General features: G+C 35.3%; 1 protein-coding gene and 1 pseudogene across 3 annotated transcripts in view; one reads left to right on the top strand and one right to left on the bottom strand.

Moving 5' to 3' along the window:
• Nucleotides 1-22,010, top strand: part of HEATR5B (HEAT repeat containing 5B) — a 133,319-nt gene that overhangs the window by 3,819 nt on the left and 107,490 nt on the right. For all 3 annotated transcript variants that reach the window (XM_037807072.1, XM_037807074.1, XM_037807073.1), the window contains exons 3-6: nt 10,218-10,429; nt 12,071-12,179; nt 13,734-13,883; nt 21,538-21,709. In XM_037807072.1, coding sequence (XP_037663000.1) covers nt 10,218-10,429; nt 12,071-12,179; nt 13,734-13,883; nt 21,538-21,709 — 643 coding nt within the window. The remainder of the gene's footprint in view (nt 1-10,217; nt 10,430-12,070; nt 12,180-13,733; nt 13,884-21,537; nt 21,710-22,010) is intronic.
• Nucleotides 16,476-17,493, bottom strand: LOC119512776 (annotated as a pseudogene).

The raw sequence follows: 22,010 nt of genomic DNA on the forward strand, positions 1-22,010 counted from the left end.
GTTAGAAATTATTTTTCTTTTCTCAGAGTGATTTCTCAGAATTTTGATGGCATTTCTCCATTGCCTTGTAGCTTCCAGTGCTGCTGTTGGGAGTCCTGATACTTTTTTTCTTTTCAAATAAACTTTATTTTTTAGAACAGTTTTAAATTTATAGAGAAATTGAGAAGATAGTACAAAGAAGTTCTATATACCCCGTACCAAGATTCCCCTATTATTGTCTTACCTTGGTATGGTAAATTTTCGTAACTAATAAACCTATATTGATGCGTTATTATTAATTAAAGTACATGTTTTTCAAATTTCCTTAGTCTTTACCTAATGTCCTTTTTCCGGTATCCCATTTAGGATACCACATAATAGTTAGTCATTATGTCTCCTTTGGCTCCCCTTGGTTATAGTTTCTTAGACTTTCCTTGTTTTAGATGACAGTAACAGTTTTGAGGGATAATGGTTAGTTATTTTGTAGACTGTCCTTCCACTGAATTTGTCTGATATTTTTTCTCATGATTAGACTGGATTTAATAGGTTTGGGGCAGGAAGATCACTGAGAAACTACCGTTTTCATTGTATATTATGAAGGGTACATCCTGTCACCATTACTAACTAGTGTTGATGTTGACCTTGAACACCCTACTGAGATAGTATTTGTTTGTTTTCTCTACTATAAAATTATCTCCCCCCACCTTTCCATACTGTATTTTTGGAAGAAAGTCACTAAATATGCAGCCCATACTTAACGAGTGGGGTGTTATGCTTCCCCTGATCATATTTTGATTGTTAATTCTTTGCATATTTTTTTTTTTCTGGAATCTTGTAGAATCTTCTCTTTGTGCTCAGTGGTGGGTATGAAATTCCACTGTGAAGTATATCATTATCGGTCTGTTTTCACTCATTGTGCTAGGCTTCTTCAAGATGGAAATTCATGCTCTTCAGTTGTCAGAAACTTTCTCAAATTATTTCTTTAATTTCGTCCCCTCTTTTTTTTGGGCGGGGGGGGGGGGATAGTGGACCTACTGATCTGTTCCTCTAGCTTTCTTCTCTTTCTTCTCCCATGTTTTCCATCTATTTGTCTTTTTGTTCTCTATTCTGGGAAATTTCCTCAACTTTGTCTTTCAGTCTTTCTTTTGAGGTTTTTGTCTCTAAAAGCCTTTTTTCCCTCTGAATGTTCTTTTAAAAATAGGATCCTGTTTTTATTAATTTATTTTTCATGAATTTAATAACTTCACTTATCTCTGAAGAGTTAATAATATACTTTTTTGTAAAGTTTTCTTTCTGCATAGTTGGTTTTATTCAAATTGCTTTTTATTGTCTGCATTATATTCTTTTTCTTTAAAATTTGTTGCTTTCCTCAAATATTTGGTGATTTTTGGCTGTCTGCTCACAGTTAAGAGTGAGTAGTAAGTAATATTCAGGACAGGGTAACATTTGTTAACTGGGCTTCAATTTAGGGTGATCTAGTTCCTTGAGGAACCGCTGACATTATTATCTCATGAATAATTTATTATCTTGTGAAGTGGTCATTCCCCAGAAGAGTGTTTTCTACTTTACTGTCTGAAGGATATATTGTTAGCTGCCTAGGTTCTGGGGATTGTGGGAGCAGTCTGGGGACCTCAGCATTGAGTATGTAACCTTTTACTTATTCTCCCAGTTTTTGGTGCATTTCCCCTAGCCCACATCTGTACCTGAGCCCCACTGATCCAGAGACATGTTGGTTTACTCTTTCCAGTGAAAAATCCTTCAGTCGTTTTCCAGAATGGAGGAGACAGATATGGGAGTATTAATGCTTCTTAAGCAAGGCTTTCAACCATAACTCCCTTTCTTTGCCCACCTTCACTCCTACCTCGAGATACAGCTAGACTATTAAAAAAAAACGTGAGCCATTAGCCTCTCTGTGTTTTAAGTTGGGTCTCTGCTTAGTTTTCCGTACTAGTGATATATGGCTTTCATATTTTGGATTGATTGTTTTCAGTTCTCTTTGCCCTGTGGATATGTACATTTTGTTGTTGTTCTTGTTATTGCCCTTTGATATGATTTTAGTGGGGTTTCTGGAGGTCAGAGTTAATGTATGGATTACATTAATGGATTCATTTGCAATCTTTAACTAGAAGTCTTTGTTTTCTCTTAAACCTCCTCCAAATGAGCATTTGTCACCTTCACAACATTAAAACAGCCCTTATCCAGCCATCTGTCATCTCTAAATTGCCAAACTAATGGTCAGTACAATGTCTTAGTTGACCAATCAGTTGATTTTGACAGTTGATCCGCCTCCTTTGAACACTTAGAATATTTTTAAAAATATTTTTTATTTTGTTATGAAATTGATAAATATAAGAGTATACAAGACATATCCAAGTTATCATGCACCAAAAAATGAACATTTGTACATCTTCCACTCAAATTTAAAAATAGATTATCATTAGTGTTGACAGTTCTTCCTATATGTGGCTTCCCAAGATACCATTTGCTTTTAGTTCTCCTCCTATCTCACTGGCTACTTCTCTTTCTCTTTTGAAGGCTTTTCCTCATTTCTGGGCCCTCTTTTCTAGCTACATTTATTCCTTCAGTGGTATCATCTAATCTCATGATTTTGATTACCATCTGTACACTAATGACTGCTAGATATCCAAATGCCTCTTTCACTTGGATATCTAAATGACATCTCAAAGTTAACACATCCAAATTAGCAAAATCAAATTCTTGATTTCTCCTCCTAAACTTGCTCTTTCCCCAGTGTTCTCCATGTCAGAAAATGGCCACTTCCAATGCTAAGTGTCAATAATAGGGGGGTAAAAGGGATATGGATTTTTTTTTTTCAGAGCAATGAGAATGTTTTCAAGTTGATTGTGGTGGTGAATGCAAACTCTGTGATTATACCGAGAGCTATTGATTGTACTCTTTGGGTGAATTGTATAGTACGTGAATAAAACTGTTTAAAAAGAAAAAAGGAAATGACCATTTCATCCTTCTAGTTGCTCAGGTTAAAAATCTTAGAGTTGGGATTGTGGAGTAAAACTCCAGGAATCAGTCCCACCACAAAATGGCTATTGAACTGGTAGGACTGTCTGAATCAACTATTTTGAAGCTTGGGAGACTGTGGAACACTGTGTAGCATCCCAGGAAGAGTGGAGGAAGAGGCTGGTAAATTGTGGTAAATACTGGTGAATTTCATCCTCCCTGCAGCAGCTGCCATCCCCTGATCCCAGCATTGTGGCAGGCAGCAGTGGGGTCTGCAGCCCCTGGCTCCTGATGCAGCTTGCTGGTGCTAGAGTGGCATATGAAGACGTAGTCCTCCAAAATCCACAGGGGTATGGTCGGAGGCTGACCACAGCTGGAGCTGGGGTCCAGCTCTGAGGGCTGCTCTTGTTCCAGTCCTCCATAGGCAAAGGTGGAAGAGTGGTCTTAAAGACAGTACCATTCCTCAGAACTATAGAAAACAGTTCCAGGACTGCAATAACTGGACAAGTGCAGAATCAAGAAAATGCAGCTTTAAAAGCTGCAGGAGAAGTTCCTGGTGCCTCTGCTGACCCCTTCTCTGCCCCCTCCACAGCATGATGTGGAACCAGCCTGCACTCCCATTGTGGGTCCTTGACACTGTTCCATTGAGAGTGGAGTAGCCCCTATGGGCATACTGAGGTATCTGTATATGGGTGTCAGTCAACTGGGAGGCGGCCTGAATGATTGATCTAGGAAACTCCTTTTGGGCTTGCCCTCCCAGAATTTGCCTTTCAGGCACAAGCAGCTTGGCACAGCTAAAGCAGCATAAGAAACAATTGAGTTCAAGCAACCTGGGGCAAAGGCATACCTACTTTAAGTCATGCAAAAGAGCACCCAGGAGAGGGAGAAAGTCTATTTCATTGGGAGTATGGAGGGTATTTGAATTCTTGTAAATGGGAAAATTCATAAGGTCACTATCAAGCACAAGCCCAGGACAAGTCCCAGGCTCAGAAAACACAGGGACCCTGCACGTCATCTTTGTCTCAGATTGATCTTGATAGAAAGGCTGAACCCTGAAGGAAAACACCAGCCAACACAGAGCCAATTTGCAAAGACTATGAAAGTCTTTTGATTTGGTTTGTTTGATTTTGTTGGCTCCTGACACTTAAGGAAATCTCTGTCATAACTAGAGAGTTAACACTTTAAATATTAAAATGTACAATGTGCAGCAAAGATTATAAGACAAAGAAACAGAAACTCTGGTCCATCCACTATCCAAAGGACCTGGATAAAATTACAGAAAAACATCAACAAAAAAGACCAGACTATGGACTTACTGGACAAACACTTTAAAAAATGATCCTCTCTGACTCCCAGGGATGAATCTGGACCTGGCATCGTGGAATTGAGAACATCTTCTTGACCAAGAGGGGGATGCGAAATGAAATGAAATGGAGCTTCAGTGGCTGAGAGATTTCAAATGGAGTCGAGAGGTCACTCTGGTGGACATTCTTACACAGTATATAGATGACATTTTTGAGGTTTTAATGTATTGGAATAGCTAGAAGTAAATACCTGAAACTACCAAACTCCAACCCAGTAGCCTTGACTCTTAAAGGTGATTGTATAACAGTGTAGCTTACAATGGGTTGACACTGTGATTGTGAAAACCCTGTGGATTGCACTCCCTTTATCCAGTGTATGGATGGATGAGTAGAAACGTGGGGATCAAAACCTAAATGAAGAGTAGGGTGGGATGGGGGGGGTTTATCTTGGTGTTTTTATTTTTTACTTTTTTAAATTTTTTATTCTGATTCTTTTTGGTATAAGGAAAATGTTCAAAAATAGATTGGGGTGATGAATGCACAACTATACGATGGTACTGTGAACAGTTGATTGTATACCATGGATGATTGTATGGTATGTGAATATTTCTCAATAAAACTGAATTTAAAAAAATGATCCTCAGTATGCTCAAGGCAATGAAAGAAAATACAGAGAAAGAACTAAAAGATATCAAACAACAACAACAAAGAAATAACAATATGAGAATCTCAATAAAGATATAGAAATTTTAAAAGGGAACCAAACAGAACTACTGGAGTTGAAGACCACAATAACTGAAATGAAATATTTCCTACAGGATTTCAACAACAGATTGGAGCTGGCAGAAGAAAGAATTAGTGAACTCAAAGACAAGACAATTGAAATGAGACTTGCTGAGGAGCAGAAAGAAAAAAGAATTGTAAAAAGTGAAAACAGCTCAAAAGACCCGTGGCACACCATCAAGTGTACCAATATATGCATTATGGGAGTCCCAAAAGGAGAATAAAGAAAGGGGTAGAAGGAATTTTCAAAGAAATAATGGCAGAAAACTTCCCAAACCTAGAAAAAGAGTGTATATGAAATCCAAGAAACCCAGAAAACCACCAACAGTATAAACTTGAAGAGAAACATACCCAGACAGATAGTAGTCAAACGTGAATGCAATCGACAAGGAGAGAGCTTTGAATGTTGCAAGAGAAAAGCAACATATTATATTCATGGGAGTCTTGGTCAGATTAAATGTTGATTTGTTATGTGATACCACGTAGGCAAGAAGACAGTAGGACATAATATTTAAAGTGCTGAAAGAACATAATTGCCAACCAAAGAATTTTGTATCTGATGAGATATCTTTCAAAAATGAGGGAGAGATTAAGATATTCCCAAATGGACGAAAGCTGAGGAAGTTCTTCATCACTAGTCCATCCCTACAAGAAATGCTAAGCATTAGAGTTCTTCAGATTGAAAGGAAAGGACCCTAGTCAGTAGATCAAAGAAACATAAAGAAATAGTCGTCTCTGTTACGCATAACTACATAGGTCATTGTGAACACCAGTTCTGTTGTATTTTTTGGTATGTAATGCTACTTTTTTCTTCTTACAGATTCAAAATGTAAATGTATAAAAACCGATGAGAAATCTATGGGGGATGAAGGGGTATAGGATGAAGGGGTATGCTATTGAAGTTAAGTTGGTATCAAATCAAATGTGATTGTTTGAGATTTAGGATGTTGAATTTTAGCTCAATGGTAACCACAAAGAAAATGTATGAAAAATATATACAGAAAGAAATGCAGAGGGTCTCAAAATGGCCCATTGGTGTGGAACATTTGTTACAATTATCATAGCAGATTTTAAAAATTAATTAAAATCCATGGTTTAACTTAGAGTTCATTGTTTGTGTAATGTTCCATTTTTTTAAAAATTTTTATTCTGTTACCATATATACAATCTACTATTTCCCCTTTTATTCACATTTAGATATATGTTTCAGTGCTGTTAATTGCACTCTTATTATTGTGCTACCATCACCACCATGCATTACCAAAACACTTCCATCATTCCAAACAGGAACCCTGTACATTTTAAGTCTTAACTTCCCATTCCTGATCCCTTTTCCTCCCCCCACCCCAATCCTCTAGTAACTATTCAGTATTCTAATCCTGTGAGTTTGCTTATTCTAATTGTTTCATATCAGTGAGATCATACAATATTTGTCCTTTGGTGTCTGGCTTATTTCCCTCAACATGATATCTTCAAGGTCATCCATGTTGTCGCATGTATCAGGACTTCATTTCTTTTTATGGCTGAATAATATTCCATTGCGTGTGTATATCACATTTTATCTATCTCTTCATTGGTTGATGGGCACTTGGGTTGTTTCCATCTTTTGGCAATTATGAATAATGCTGCTGTGAACATCGGTGTGCAAATATCTGTTCAGGCCCCTCTTTCAAGTCTTTTGGGTATATACTTAGTAGTGGAATTGCCAGGTCCTATGGTAGTTCTATCCTTGACCTTCTGAGGAACCGCCAAACTGTCTTCCACAGTGACTTCTCCATTTTACATTGCCATCAGCAATGAGTGAGTGTTCCTATTTCTCCGTATCCTCTCCAACACTTATTTTCCATTTTTTTTCTTTTTTTTTTAGCTGCCATTCTAATGGGTATGAAATGGTATCCCATTGTGGTTTTAATTTGCATTTCCCTGATGGATATGATGCTGAGCATCTTTTCATGTGCTTTCTGGCCATTTGTATATCTTCTTTGGAGAGTTGTCTGTTCAAATCTTTTGCCCATTTTAAAATTGGATTGTTTGTCTTTTTTTGTTAAGTTGCAGGATTTTTTAGTATATTCTGGATATTAGTCCTTTATTGGATATGTAGTTTCCAAATATTTCTCCCATTGTGTAGGTTGTTGTTTTACTTCCATAAGTCCTTTAAGGATCAAAAGTTTTTCATTCTAATGAGATCCTGTTTATCTGTTTTTTCTTTTGTTGCTTGTGTTTGATGTATAAAGTCTAAGAAACCATTGCCTAACACAAGGTCCTAAAGATGCTTCCCTACATTTTCTTCTAGGAATTTGATTGTTCTAGCTCTTATATTTTAGGTCTTTGATCCATTTTTAGTTGATTTTTGTATATGATGTGAGGTAGGGGTCCTCTGTTTTTTTGTTTTGTTTTTTTTTTTTTTATTGCAAATTGAGATCCAGTTTTCCCTGCACCATTTGTTGAAGAGACTGTTCTTTCTCGATTGAGTAGTCTTTGCCCCTTTGTCAGAAATCTGTTGGCCGTAAGTGTGAAGGTTGATTTCTGAGCTCTCCATTCTGTTCCATTGGTCTATATGTCTATCCTTGTGCCAATACTATGTTGTTTTGATTACTGTGGGTTTGTAATATGTTTTAAGATTGGGAAATGTGAGTCCTTCAACTTCATTTTTCTTTTTCAAGATGGCTTTAGCTGTTCAAGGCCCTTAGCCTTCTCTATAAATTTGTTGATTGGCTTTTTCATTTCTGCAAAGAAGGTTGTTAGAATTTTGATTGGGATTGCATTGAATCTACAAATTGCTTTGGGTAGAATTGACGTCTTAATGATATTTAGTCTTCTAATCCATGTACATGGAATGTCTTCCATTTATTTAGATCTTCTTTAATTTCTTTTAGCAATGTTTTTTAGTTTTCTGTGTAGAAGTCCTTTATGTCTTTGGTTAAATTTTTTCCTAGATATTTGATTCTTTTAATTGTTTTTGCAAATGGAATTTTTTTCCTGATTTCATCTTCCAATCGTTTATTGCTTCTGTATAGAAATACTACTGGTTTTGGTTATTGATCTTGTACCCTGCCTCTTTGCTGAATTCATTTACTAGCTCTAGGAGCTTTGTTGTAGAAAACAGTGAACTCTTAAACAACCAATGGGTCAAAGAAGAAATCACAAGGGAAATTAGGAAGTACCTTGAAGTGAATGAAAATGAAAACACCATGTCCATCACCCAATGAGTGGATAAGCGAAATGTGGCATATACACACAATGAACATTACTCAGCCTAAATAGAAATGAATTTCTGATACATTTGACAACATGGGTGAACCTTAAAGACATCATGCTGAGTGAAATAAGCCAGACACAAAAGGATAAATACTGGATGTTCTCACTGACATGAAACAGTTAGAATAAGCAAATTTATGGAGTCCGAAAGTAGAATAGAGGTGACCAGGGTCAGGGTGGAGTGGTGAATGGGGAGTAAATGTTTAAATTGTACAGAGTTTCTATTTGGAATTATGTAAAAGTTTTGGTTGTGATGGCAGCAAACATTGTGAATGTAATTAACTGTACTGAAATATATATTTGAATGTGGTTAAAAAGGGGAATTTTAGGATGTATATATTTTACTAGAATAAAAATTAAGAAAATATCTGTGGGACGGTACAACACAAATGGTGAGCCTTGGAGTAAAACATGGGCTGTAGTTACAGCATAATTATAAAAATGTTCTTTCATCATTTGCAGCAAATGTACTATACTAATGCAAGGTGTTAATAATAGGGTAGTATGTGGGGACTCTGTATTTTATCTTTGATTTTTCTGTAAACCCACAACTTCTCTTAAAAAAAATCATAATTGAATAAAACAATTATGGAGAAACTAAATGGAATCAGGAATGAGACTAACGCAAAAATGCTTTCAATAAAGTCTGTATACTACTTGTGGGTGGTCTAATAATCTGTGTCCAGGTTTTAATTTTAATTACCTTCAAATTCACACATCTTATAACTGGATGACAACTGACTCTTAGTTCATGTTAATTACCTCCTTTAAAAAAAAAAAAGGTAAAAACCTTAGAATCATTCTTGACTTCTCTCTTCTCAAACTTCACATGATATTCTTTAGCATATTTGCTTAGTTCTATCCACAAAATATATCTAAAGTTCAGTTACTTCTCATCTTCTCCATTTGTTACTACCGTTGTCTCATCTGGATTTATCACACCAGCTTCCTAATTGGTCAGTGTGCTTCCATCCCTGTACCCTTACAGAGGATTTGCAGAGCCAGACCACATGCCTCATCTGTTTCAGACTTTCACTTGGAATAGAAGACAGGTTTTTACAATCCTGTATAAGGTACTACATGATCTGGCTCTTTTTACCCTTCTGACTTCTCCTACTGCTTTCTCTCTCTTCCTTCTCCAGCCACACTGGCCTCCCCGTGGTCTTCGTGCATGCTGTTATGCTCCCACCGCAAGACCTTTGCACTTAGTGTCCCCTCTGTCTGGGCTGGTCTTCCGTCGCCTTCACTTCTTTTCAGAGATACTTTTTCTTACTACTCTATAAAAAAATAGTAGGTACTCCTGCTATTCATTTGTTTTTTTGGGTCAACTCAGCCCCTTCTCTCTAGAACATAAATGTCATGAAGGCAGGGACTTTTCCTCTTTTTACTGGCATTGCATATAGTAAGTGCTCAATAAATATTTCTTGAAGGAATGAATGAATTTTGAGTATTTATTCTGGATATTTTTTCTGTTGTCTGAGACCCTTCAGACTTTCTTTTGGTTTCCTTCACTGGCCTGTAACTTTATGAACTATCAACTTTACTTTTACAGGGGAAGCCTGTCTGGGTTCTAGGACCTCAGTTGTGCAATTCCAAATATTTTGCATCCTTTGATTGTTGGTTTATTTATTAGTAAGTTGGCCTTGAAAATTTTTTGTTCTAGAGTAGTCACTTTTATTGACAGCTAGCTTTTTGGTATTGGAGAGGAATGAAGGAGAATATTTAATATAGGAAAGAATGGCTCTTTCCTAGATAAGTTTTCCTTATCTTGAAAATTCTCGTTTTGTGTCTAACATAATATAAATTTTAATTTATTGGAGTGCCTTGAACATTAAAAAGTATTTTTTATATTGACTAAAAGGTAACAAAAACGTATATAAGTAAACAATGTTTTTTTGTTTGTTTTTTAAATAACAGACTGATGTAAAGGAAAAACAGAAAAAACTTGTTGAACAACTAACTGGATTAATAAGTAGTTCACCTGGACCACCTACGCGGAAATTGTTAGCTAAAAATCTTGCAGCCCTTTATAGCATTGGAGATACTTTTACTGTTTTTCAAACACTTGATAAATGTAATGACATTATCAGAAATAAAGATGACACTGCAGCCTACTTACCAACAAAATTGTAAGTATTTGCTTGGACAGGGACTCTTGGCCTGCAAATTTGCTGACCCCTACATTAAGGTCGTAACCCATTTCTTAGTCCCATATTTGTGGTTTGGGTCAAGGGCAGACATTTTTGGAGCAAGTGTTGAGGATATCAGTTACAAGAATGCATCTTGTAAGAAAGTCAACAATTATAGTACAGTGAGGAGTGCTGTGAGGGGAAATGATACCCAAGTAAGGGTAGCTCCAGCATGGAGGCGGAGGGAGCCATGTCAAGGCTTCTCAAGCTTCAGTCAGGGCGTGAAGGATACATGGAAAGATACAGATAAAGTATTACAGTGAGAGGACAGGAAGATGGATGCTGTAGGCCTGGGGTCCATAAACTTTCTTTGAAGGGTCAGATAGTAAGTATTTTTGGCTTCATGAGCTATGTGGTATCTGTCCCAGCTACTCACCTCTGCCACTGTAGTGCAAAAGCAGCTATAGAGAGTATGTAAATGAATGAGTGTGACTGAGAACCAATAAAACTTTATTTACAAATACAAGCAGCTGGCTGGCTTTGGCCTGTGGGTATGGTTTGCCTAACTCTGTTGTTTGATGATTTACTTCTCCATTACTTAGCAAATCCGCCCATAATTCTGTAGTTCTGGTTAAGTAAAATTTAGTGAGAGCTTTTTATTCACATGTGGCTTCATGGGATCTGTTTAGGAATTCCCTGGTATATTCTGGCATATGACCTCAGTCATTTTTAGGTTTATTACCAGCCTGAAAAGATTTTCAAAAAGCATGAAATGTGGAGTCAAAGTGGCAGAGTCAATGTGGTGAAGGTGAATTCCCCATTTCTACTCTTTATTACCTGTATGGTCCTGAGCTAAATTTATTCCACCTCTCTCCACCTTAGAGTAACTTACTCAGGTCATATAGCTATTAGGTGTCAGGATCTAGGATTTAAGCACAGATCTGCCAAACTCCAAAACATATGCTCTCAAGCACTATGTCCTGTTCCTGCCTCTCTAAGCTAAACTCACAGCTGTCCACTTATTCACTGTTTATGTGAGTGATGGTGGGTTGTTTCATTGCTCCTGTAGAACTGTGGTGCTGTTGCATTTCTTCTTTCAGGTTGAGATTGAACTTTACATGTGTTTTTTAAGTGCCTGCTTTTATTTGTATATTATAAGCTAGGTACTGTGGAGCAAAATAAAAATGTATGAGATATAGTCCTTGTTTTCTGAGTTTACAATTCCACTGATGAGATTAGGTATAGACATATAAACCAGTCAAATCACAGGAAAGTAAACAATATAATTTTGTCAAAATAGGTGGTTGGTATTAAGTATTATCTGTGAGAGAAGGGGGGATCATTATGGTATGACACAATTTGTTAAGTCTTCATAAAAGGAAAAGTTAGGCTTTTTTCCAAAGGACAGATATAATTGATTATGTACAATGTACATATATATGTATTTATTCTCTTGTGTTCCTAACAAGAATACAGTCTCATTAACTTTATAGTGTTGTTTTTAACAGTTGAAGATTAATTAAGGACTTATAGCAAAAAGTGGTCTAGACAAATACAAATTGATTTCTGATGATGAGAAAAATGTGATGAAATTTTATTACTAACCTGGACAATAACCAACAAAAATATCATTTCTTATAGGGCTGCAGTGGCTTGTGTTGGAGCATTTTATGAAAAAATGGGGAGAATGTTAGGCAGTGCATTTCCAGAAACAGTAAATAATCTTTTGAAATCTCTAAAAAGTGCAGAGGTAAGTTTTATAACAGATTATATATTTGAATAATTTTTTATTGAAGACTCAGATGTCAGTTAAAAATATATGTTTGCCTGTTTATTTTTCACTGTGGTACTCATATAGCCTCTCAGGAAAGTAATATAAAATTATTATATGCTGCTGCTTTTAATGTACGTTACCTTCCTTCTGTTTCGGGGGGAAGGAAAGAATGTTTTTTCTTGACAAAGAATATGTTAGCCTATTATTTTTTATTTAGCCATACGTATATTTATGCAGTGGCATTTTATTTTTTTGTGCCTTAGTTCATATCAAATAAAAATAGTTTTGTTTTTTCTGTCAATGTGCCATTCCTTCTGGAAATTCCTTGCCAGCTTGGGGTTACCTAAAAGTAGACTAAGCCCAGGACTCTTGCAGTCTAATTCCTAAGTTTAGGAAAGCTGCAGATGTCTTGGATGATACCTCTTCTAGGAACTATTTGTCTATTCATTCATTAAAGAAATATTGAAGACATGTTGTCAGGCATTAGACATACAAAGATGAATAAGACATAGTCCCTGACTTCATAAAGCTTACAATCTAGTGGAAAAGATCTGTGCGTAAAAATATGTGTGAATAAGTATCATGATATATCATGATAAATGTGCTATGAGAAATAGGAATCAAGTTCTATGAGAGTATAGAAACAAGCATTGGAATTAGTCACCAGAAGGTGGGGGGTTGGCATACCTCTGTGCCAAGTTTTTTTTTTTTTTTTAATTAACTTTTTTGTGTTGAAATAGTTTCAAATTTACAGGAAAGTTGCAAAAAATACAAAAATAATAAAGGGAACTTCAGTATACCTCCAGATTTACCAACTTTTTACCACATTTGTTTCATCATACTTCCTCTCTCTCTACCATCTATCATTTATCAGTCTTCAATTTTCTAAAAATGTTGCATACGTCATTCTCCTTTACCACTTAAAACTTCCTTGTATATTTCCTAAGAGCAAGGAATCACTTATTAACCACATTAAGTACAATTATCAAATCCGAGATATATAACATTGATATAAAGCGTATATCTGTACTGCATTTTGTTAAATTGTCCCAGTAATGTCCTTTTAGACATTTTCTCCTCCATTATTAGATGTGTGACAAGTTTTTAAAATGTGTGAATATTTTCTTAATCTTCTTTTGAATGATTTGTATTACTGCTTAACTATTTTTTATTTAAGCTTTCAAAAAGGATTTGAATCCTTGAGTACGATACTGATGCTTTTGAATTTGTCTTCATGTTCTCGTTATATTGCATCTCAATATGTCGTGTAGAATTTAATTTTTCCTTGGAGTACGTTTACTTAATTTAATCTCATTTCTCAGCAAGATATTTATTTGAAGTTAATAATTATTTTTACCTTTCAGAGACTTTCTAAAATACTTAATTTTATTTTACTTTTCATTATTTACTATTTAAATTTTAGAGATAAGATCTTTAGGACCAGAGAATTTGTGTGTTTGGGTTGTTCTTGTTTAAATATGGGATTTTTTTACACCGTAGTTTTAAAGTTTTCTTGATGTATATTTTTAGTCTCAAGGACGAAGTGAAATCTTAATGAGTTTACAGAAAGTTCTAAATGGACTTGGTGGAGCTGCAGCTTCCTCTCATCGCGATATTTACAAGAATGCCAGATCCCTCTTGACTGACAGGTCGATGGCTGTTAGATGCGCAGTTGCCAAGGTTAGTACTCAGCCAATTTATACTGCTGCTCTTAACCTGCTTGCTGTTAAACAGCTAATACTTTTAAAAATATAATGGCAAATAGGTTTTTAAAAGTGAAATTAATTGTGAATTTAGTAAAAGAATAGAAACTTTTCTGGTAGGGAATTTATTTTCCACCTCTGTGCTCTTTGATTAATTTATTCAAATTACATGTTAGCCACCTTCTTTCTGGTTGTCTTCAGTTATAGTTAGTTCTCTCAGATGAGAGAACAGGATACTTGAAGAGGATAGTATCTTTCTCCTGTCTTATAATTAGATAATATCATAGCAGTTAACTCTGTAGGCACTGTAGTTGGAATTGTTGGTTCAAATTGTGCCATAACCCTTATTAACTGTGATTTGGGAAAGATATTTAGTTTTCCTATGCCTTAGTTTCCTCACTTATAAAATGTGCGTAATAGTATATGAGTGTTATTTTAATTTCACTGATAATAAGAACAAATTGTAGCTCAGTTCAAACTTAATTTATGTCCTATACATTTTTTTAAACAAAATGTGCTAATATTTATTCATAGAATACTTGACAGTGGTTATAAGTAATTAACCAGATCTGTACATAGCAACAAAGACAGAGTCCCAAAATGTAATAAGTGAAAATAAAGAATACATTCATTTTGATGACATTTGTATACATTTTACAAATAACAAAACAGTAGCTTCTTTATGGATACCAGGTAAAATGTAAAAAAATAGATGAACGTATATGCAAACTCAGTGCAAGGACTGGTTAAGGGTACTTACTTTACATCTTAATATTCTGTGTCGTCACAGAAAAAGAAGAAAAGCAAATACAACAAAACGTTAACAGTTACTACTTCTGAATGGTGGGAATGTGGATATTTACTACTATTTGTCCTTTTCCGTTATTCTTTCAAGTTTTCACTCACTTTCTGTGGTGCTCAACCACATGCTCTGTTGCCATACTGGCAGGAAATCCTGGTGGTACTGGACAAATCAGAAACCATTCAATATTGGACTTCATATGTGATTTAAATGATGCTCAAAATAAATGTTGATTATATGTGACCTTAGGCTTAAATGAAAACTTTAGTATTTATCCTCTTTTAAGACTAGACTCACAGCATTCATTAACATGATAACTTAAAAGCAAACTCCATTTATATGTAAGGATTTTTGAGGGGCCAATCTTTTGGGCAAATTAAGTTAATCAAAATCGCTTTTCTCCAGTGCCATCTGGTGGAAAGAAACAGCAATCTCAACTGTACCTTCCACAATTTAACCACAGTTGGGGTTATCAGCACCACTCTTTTCAATTGTGCCTCCTCTTTTATTCTCAGGTTACTGTATGGTATACTATTAACTGTTCACTTTCTCTAGAGCCTTCCTTAAACTGTAAATTCATCAGCTTATAGGTTAGATAAGAGGCAAGTGGATATTTCACCTTTATTCTCTTAGCTAAACATTGTTATTATTATTATTTGCTTTCTTGGTTTCTAAGGCCTTGCCTTCTGCAAAATAGACTAATTTTGACTAATCATTTAGAAGAGTTGCTCTTTTATCTTTTCCTGCTCAGACTCCTGTAATTTTTTTAATCAAGTCCTGAAATCGTAATCTCCATTCATCCACATTCCAAACCTGACACAAAAAATTTCAGCAGTTGATTCCTATACCACACACTCAAAAAAAAGCCACATACCAAAAAAACCCTTTAGTCCCATTTTACTTTACATAAATTTAGGATGGTAAGTTTTTTTTTTTAATTCATTTTTATTGAGATATATTCACATGCCATGCAGTCGTACAAAGCATACATTCAGTTCTCGGTACCATTATGTAGTTGTGTGTTCATCACCAAAATTAATTTTTGAACATTTTCATTATCACACACACAAAAATAATAAGAATAAAAATTAAAGTGAAAAAGAATAATTAAAGTAAAAAAGAACACTGGGTGCCCTTTTTTTTTTTTTTTTTTTGCCCCCATTTTTCTACTCATCCATCCATACACTGGACAGAGGGGAGTGTGGTCCATATGCCATATGGCTTTCCCAATCACATTATGACAGTAAGAATTTTTAATTTAAAAGACAGAGCTTTTTTTTAAAATAGTATATTGTCAGTATAAATATGTGGTGAGCATTACAGAATAAACTGTTTCTTTTCCCAAACACTGGTTGAGATAGTAAAAAGCATACAGTATCTTACCAAGAGCCAATAAAATAGGCCAGCTTTTCAGACAGTAAAGAAAAATATCAACTTAAGAAAAAAGGAAAGAAACAGTAATAAGGTTATTAATCCCCCATCTTACAACAGTGAGTTCCTTCATTGATTTACAATCCAAAATGGAACTGAGCAGGGTGGGAAAATTACTCTGGAAAATGCCAACTGTACTCAAACACATAAGTCATTTCTAAATGGTTTTCCATTAGTGTTTTACGTGGCTATGATTGCGTTTGAACTTTATAACTTGCTGTAATAGAAAGCTTTTTAACTGTTCACAAATCAGTACTAGCAGAGGACAGAAATAAGTAAGGCCAAAAGCACTCTCTCTCAGAGACTCAAAACTTAGATTTTGATGTAGGTTTAACCTTAGTGGGTTTCAGTCACTCCATTTAGATGCTCCTTTAGGTTCATACAACACACTGAACTGTGGGTTTACCTTCTTTTCCTTTCTCCAAATTTATGATAAAGAGACTAACTCCCGAATTGGGACTGACTAATGCAATCTCAGATTTGCTCACAGTTTCTGGTAAGCGACATGTAAGGTCAGTCAGAAAATAATCAAACAGGCTTCTCATCTGCTAATTCAGACCCAAGGTTTTTTTGCCAAAGGAAATATTTCTGCTAAAGAAGTTTCCGGAGAGTTGCCTGGTACGCCTTGTGAGAACTGTTCTTTTTTGACCTGCTTCTTTCAGGATCAGTTGACAAAGATATTCAAAAAAGTCATTTTTTGCATCTTTGTCCTCAGTTGACAAAGATATTGTCATCAGTTGACAAAGTCATTTTTTGACATCTTTGTCATCAGTTGACAAAGATATTCAAAAAAGTCGTTTCTAATGACCTTTTCATCTGCTAATTCAGATCCAAGGTTTCTTGCCAAAGGAAATATTTCTGCTAAAGAAGTTTCCAGAGAGTTGCCTAGTACACCTTGTGAGAACTGCTCTTTTTGACTTGCTTCTTTCAGGATCAGTTGACAAAGATATTCAAAAAAGTCGTTTCCATGCTTTTTCACCTGGTCGGGCATCTCTCCCCCAGGTGGGGTGAAGGTAGGGCATTCCTCCCCAGCTACTTTCGACAATGCCCCTAGCTCAGTCAGTGCCTTCCTTGCCTTCTGCAATTCTGTATTTCCTTTCTCGAAGTCTCAAATCATGCTTTACTGTCATATTATTGCAAAATTTGCTTTTCTCCAAAATCCCATGCAAGGTCTGCTTAGTCCTCATGAGATCACTGGAGAAAGCATGAGTAAACTTGACATTTTTAAGATATATGCCAACAGCTTCTGTTTGTTTAAATCCAGTTTCTGAAAGAGTTCCTTGTCTTGAAGTACGTTCTCCTTGTTAAGTCTTGTTTCTCCATGTTGGATAATCATCATAGCGAAGTGGGTCATCTTCATTGGGTTCAGAGGGAGGCAGAGCAAGGACCACAGCTCGGTATCCCGCACCCGTGCACCACCATGTCCCATACATTTTTATAAAACAAATAATTAAGCTGAATTAATCTACATGTAAATGCTATCTAATATAGTGTAAGAGCTTTTGGAATTTTTAGGATGTAATGCACTCTTTTTTTTCATTAAACATTTTTTTCTTTTTTTATAAACAAGTTTTTGAAGTATAATTTATACACAATAAAATACGTATATTTAAAGTACACTACTTGGTAAGTTTTGACACGTATACACCCATGAAACCATCACAGTAGTCAAAATAATGAACATATCTATCAATCCAAAAAGTTTCCCTGTGCCCTTTTGTAGTCTTTCTTTCCCACCACTCCTCTCCTTCCCTTCCCCCATCTCTAGGCAACCACTGATATGCTTTATGTTCCTTTGAATTAGTTTCATTTTCTAGAATTATATATGAATGGGATCATATAGTCTGTAACTCTTTTTTTTTTTTGGACTGGCTTCCTTCACTCAGCAAATTATTTTGAGATTTATCTGTGTTTTTAATGTATCAATAGCTCATTTCTTTTTATTGCTAAATAGTGTTTCATTGTATGCCTATACCATAATTTGTTTATCCTTTCACTTATTATGGACATTTAGGTTGCTTGCAGTTTTAGCTATTACCTGACAAGCTGCCATGAACATCTGTGTACAAGTTTTTATGTAGATGTATGTTTTCATTCATTCATTACTCATTACTTGAGTAAATAGGTAGGAGAGAAATGATCAGCTCATATGGTAAACTTACATTTAGCATTTTAAGAAACTGCCAAACTGTTTTCCAAAGTGCTCCTACCATTTTACCTTCCTAAGAGCAGTGCATGAGAATTCTACTTCCTCCACAACCTGTTCATGTTTGGTATGGTCAGTGTTTTTAATTTTAGCCTTTCTAATAGAAATGTACAAGTATATCATCATGGCTTTAATTTGCATTTTTCTAATAACTAATGCTGAGCATATTTTTAGGTGCTTATTTGCCATCCATACCTTGTTGATGAGGTCTGTTCAAATCTTTGCCCATTGTTTTATTGGGTTGTTTTATTTTTGAGTTTTTAGAGCTCTTTATATGTGAGTTGCAATATTTTCTCTTCATCTCTGCTTGTCTTTTTATTTTCTAAGTAGTGTCTTTCTAAGACGTTTGGGATTTTGTGAAGTCTTTTATATCAGTTTTTCTTCTATGGTTCATGCCCTTGGTGTTGTATCTAAGAAAACTTTTCCTAACCCAAGGTTACAGATATTTTCTCCTATATTTCCTTCTAAATGTTTTATAGTTTTACATTTAGATATAGGATCTATCTTGAGTTAATTTTTGTATATTGTATGAGGTATGAATAGAAGTGCATTTTTTTTACATATGGATATCCAGTTGTTTCATTTGATTTCTTGTGTGGTTTTCGTTGTTGTTTTCTAGATGAACTTTTAATTTTAAAATGATTGTATATACACATGAAATTGTAAGAAATAATATAAAGAGATCTCATGTATCCTTTACTCAGTTTCCCCTAATGCTAATCTCTTGCAAAAGCGTAGTACAATATTGCAATCAGGATATTGACATTGACACAATCCACTGATCTGTTCAGATTTCCCCAGTTTTATCTGTACTCTGTCAAATGTTTTTTCTTCATCTACTGTCAAGCATCAGATAGTTTCTGTTTTAGTTTGCTAATGTGGTCATTGAATAGCTTTTGAATTTTAACCACCTTGCATAGCTAGGATAAACCTGATGTGGTCATGCTGTATTTTCCGTTTTTATATTCCTAAAATTTTTGCACCTATGTTCATGAGAGATACAGGTCTATAGTTTTCTTCTCTTATAATGTCTTTGTCAGATTTTAGTATCAGCTTAATGCTGGCCTCACAGGATGAGTTGGGAATTATTCTCTTCATGAGAGATGAGATGAATTTGTATAGAATTGGTATTATTTCTTCCTTAAATGTTTTGTAGAATTCACCAGTGAAGCCATCTGGGCCTGGAGTTTTCTTTGGGAAAATTTTAAACTACAAATTCAGTTTTTTTTTTTATTTTTTATTTTTATCATTTTTTTAATTGTAGAATATAACATATATACATAGAAGTGATAACTTTCCAAATGGAATTTAACAAGTAGTCAGAGTACAAATTTCAAAGAATATTATAGGTTACAGTTCCACAGTTTCAATTATTTCTTTAATATGGAAATATAACATATATACCAAAAGGTAATATCATTCAAAGTATAATTTAGCAAGTGGATACATAGAAAATTTCCAAAGTTGTTATGAGTTATAGTACCATAGTTTCAGTTATTTCATTATTGTGAAATGTGACATATTTACAAAAAGATTATAGCTTTCAGATTACGATTTGTTCCTGTAGAACGAATGTCACAGGATGCTGTGTTACAGTTCCACCATTTCAGTTCTTTCCTTCTAGCTATCCTAATACCCTAGCAACTGAGAAAAAGAAAATTATGTAAAGATTCAGTATTCATAATCCTTTGTTAAATTCCTTCTTTTCTGTTGCTACCCCTTCCTCTAGTTTAATCACTTTACTGATCTTCGGGGATGCCTAGGCATTGACCACTCTAAGTTGTTCATGTTGAAAAGGGGTGTCAACTTTATGAGCAAAGGGGACACATCTAATTGATGTTCTTGAAGAGGCTGTTGCCTCTGGGTTTTGGGGTTTAGCTGGCATAGGAGTTCTCTGAAGGATTTAAGTTTCTGAGAATAAACTTAGTGAAAACTTTTATAGATTATCAGATAGGGATCCAGGTATTCTTTAAGGTTTTCAGGACTGCTGTTGACTTGGGCTTATACTGTGGTCATTTGGCATTTCTAGGTGAAGCTTGCATTGGAGTAAACTCCAGGACACCCTCTTGACTCTGTTTGAATTCTCTTAGCCACTGAAACCTTATTTTGTTGCCTTTCTTTCTCCCCTTTTGGTCAATTCTCAATCCCTCAGTACCGGAATCAGGCTCATTCCTGGAATCCATGTCCCACATCACCAGGGAGTCTCATTCATCTAGGGTTGGGAGGTCCTGTCCCACGTTGGGGGGAGGGTATGAATTTATTTGCAGAGTTAGGTTTAGAGAGAGAAAGTCCACATTTGAGCAACAAAAGAGCTTCTCTGGAGGTGACTCCTAGGCATAATTATAGGAGAGTTTAGTTTCCCCTTTACAACCAGAAGTTTCACCCGAGCAAGCCTCAAGATCGCGGTCTTGACTTATAAAGTTGGGAGATCCTAAATTCACATAGCATATGTTATATCCACAATAATCTATCCATATCTCACACTAATATCACTTAGTTGTACAATCCTCATCACTTTAAACAATTCTCATGACCCAAAACATCTCATAGCTCTTGTCAGCCCTTAATTATTTTTCCCTAGTATTTGTGTAGTACTATTATGATAACTAGTTCTTATGACATTCCCTTGTAATCCTTTTAATCTCTGTTTAATCTGTAGTAATATGATCTCTCTCATTTCTGATTTTGGTAATTTTTTTTTTTCCTGATCAGTGTGGCTATACATTTATCAAAGTTATTGGTTATCTCAGAGATTCAGCTGGCTTCATTTTTACTATTTTTTGGTTTTCTGGCTCATTGATTTCCCCTGTGATCTCTATTATTTCTTTATTTTGTGATGAATTTGCTCTTCTTCATCTTGTTTCTTCAGGTGGAAACTGAGGCCATTGATTTGAGATCTTTCTTTTTTCCTAATACAGAGGTTTAATGATAATACACTTTCCCCTAGATAATGGACACTGTTTCAAGGCCATAAACTGGAATAATAATAGGGTTTACCTTGGTTTATTTCCATCTGTCAAAATTACTTTCCATCATTGCCTGACGTCCAGGGTCTTCAAAGCTGCTTCATGTCTTTTGTCCTGTTTTTTTGGTTGTTTCAGGAGAGAAGGTGAATCAAGTTCCTGTTACTTCAGCTCCAGAAGCAGAGGTTCTAAGATGTATTTTACTTTTTATTTTTACTTTATATTTCAGTGTCTACTAGAACTACAGAATGAAGCTGTATTCATGTGGACTGCTGAACTGGAAAATGTAGCAACTCTCTGCTTTAAGGCTCTGGAAAACTCAAATTATGGGGTACGAGTGGCGGTGTCTAAACTCCTAGGAACAGTCATGGCTACAGCACTGATGCCAAAGCAGGCAACAGGTACCATGTTTGCCAACCTCTGATTTAGAGTACAACTGATGTTTGAAGGGATATGGAATGCTTCCTTCTAAATTAGTTATTGAATATGGCTAGGTCATTGTAAATAATTGAAATTGTTAGATACCTTTATCTACTTTTTCATAAAATAAAAATACCCAGATTGCATTTTCCTTGATACAGTTAAGAAATTTTTTATGACACTCATATACAAGATAATACTTAACAATTTTTCTGGGCATAAAAGCAAGTAAGATTTACCAGATGGTTTTTGTACGGTGTTTAAGAGATTGGAATCGGGCAC

This window comes from Choloepus didactylus, chromosome 17 (assembly GCF_015220235.1).
Source record: "Choloepus didactylus isolate mChoDid1 chromosome 17, mChoDid1.pri, whole genome shotgun sequence".
NCBI lineage: Eukaryota > Metazoa > Chordata > Mammalia > Pilosa > Megalonychidae > Choloepus > Choloepus didactylus.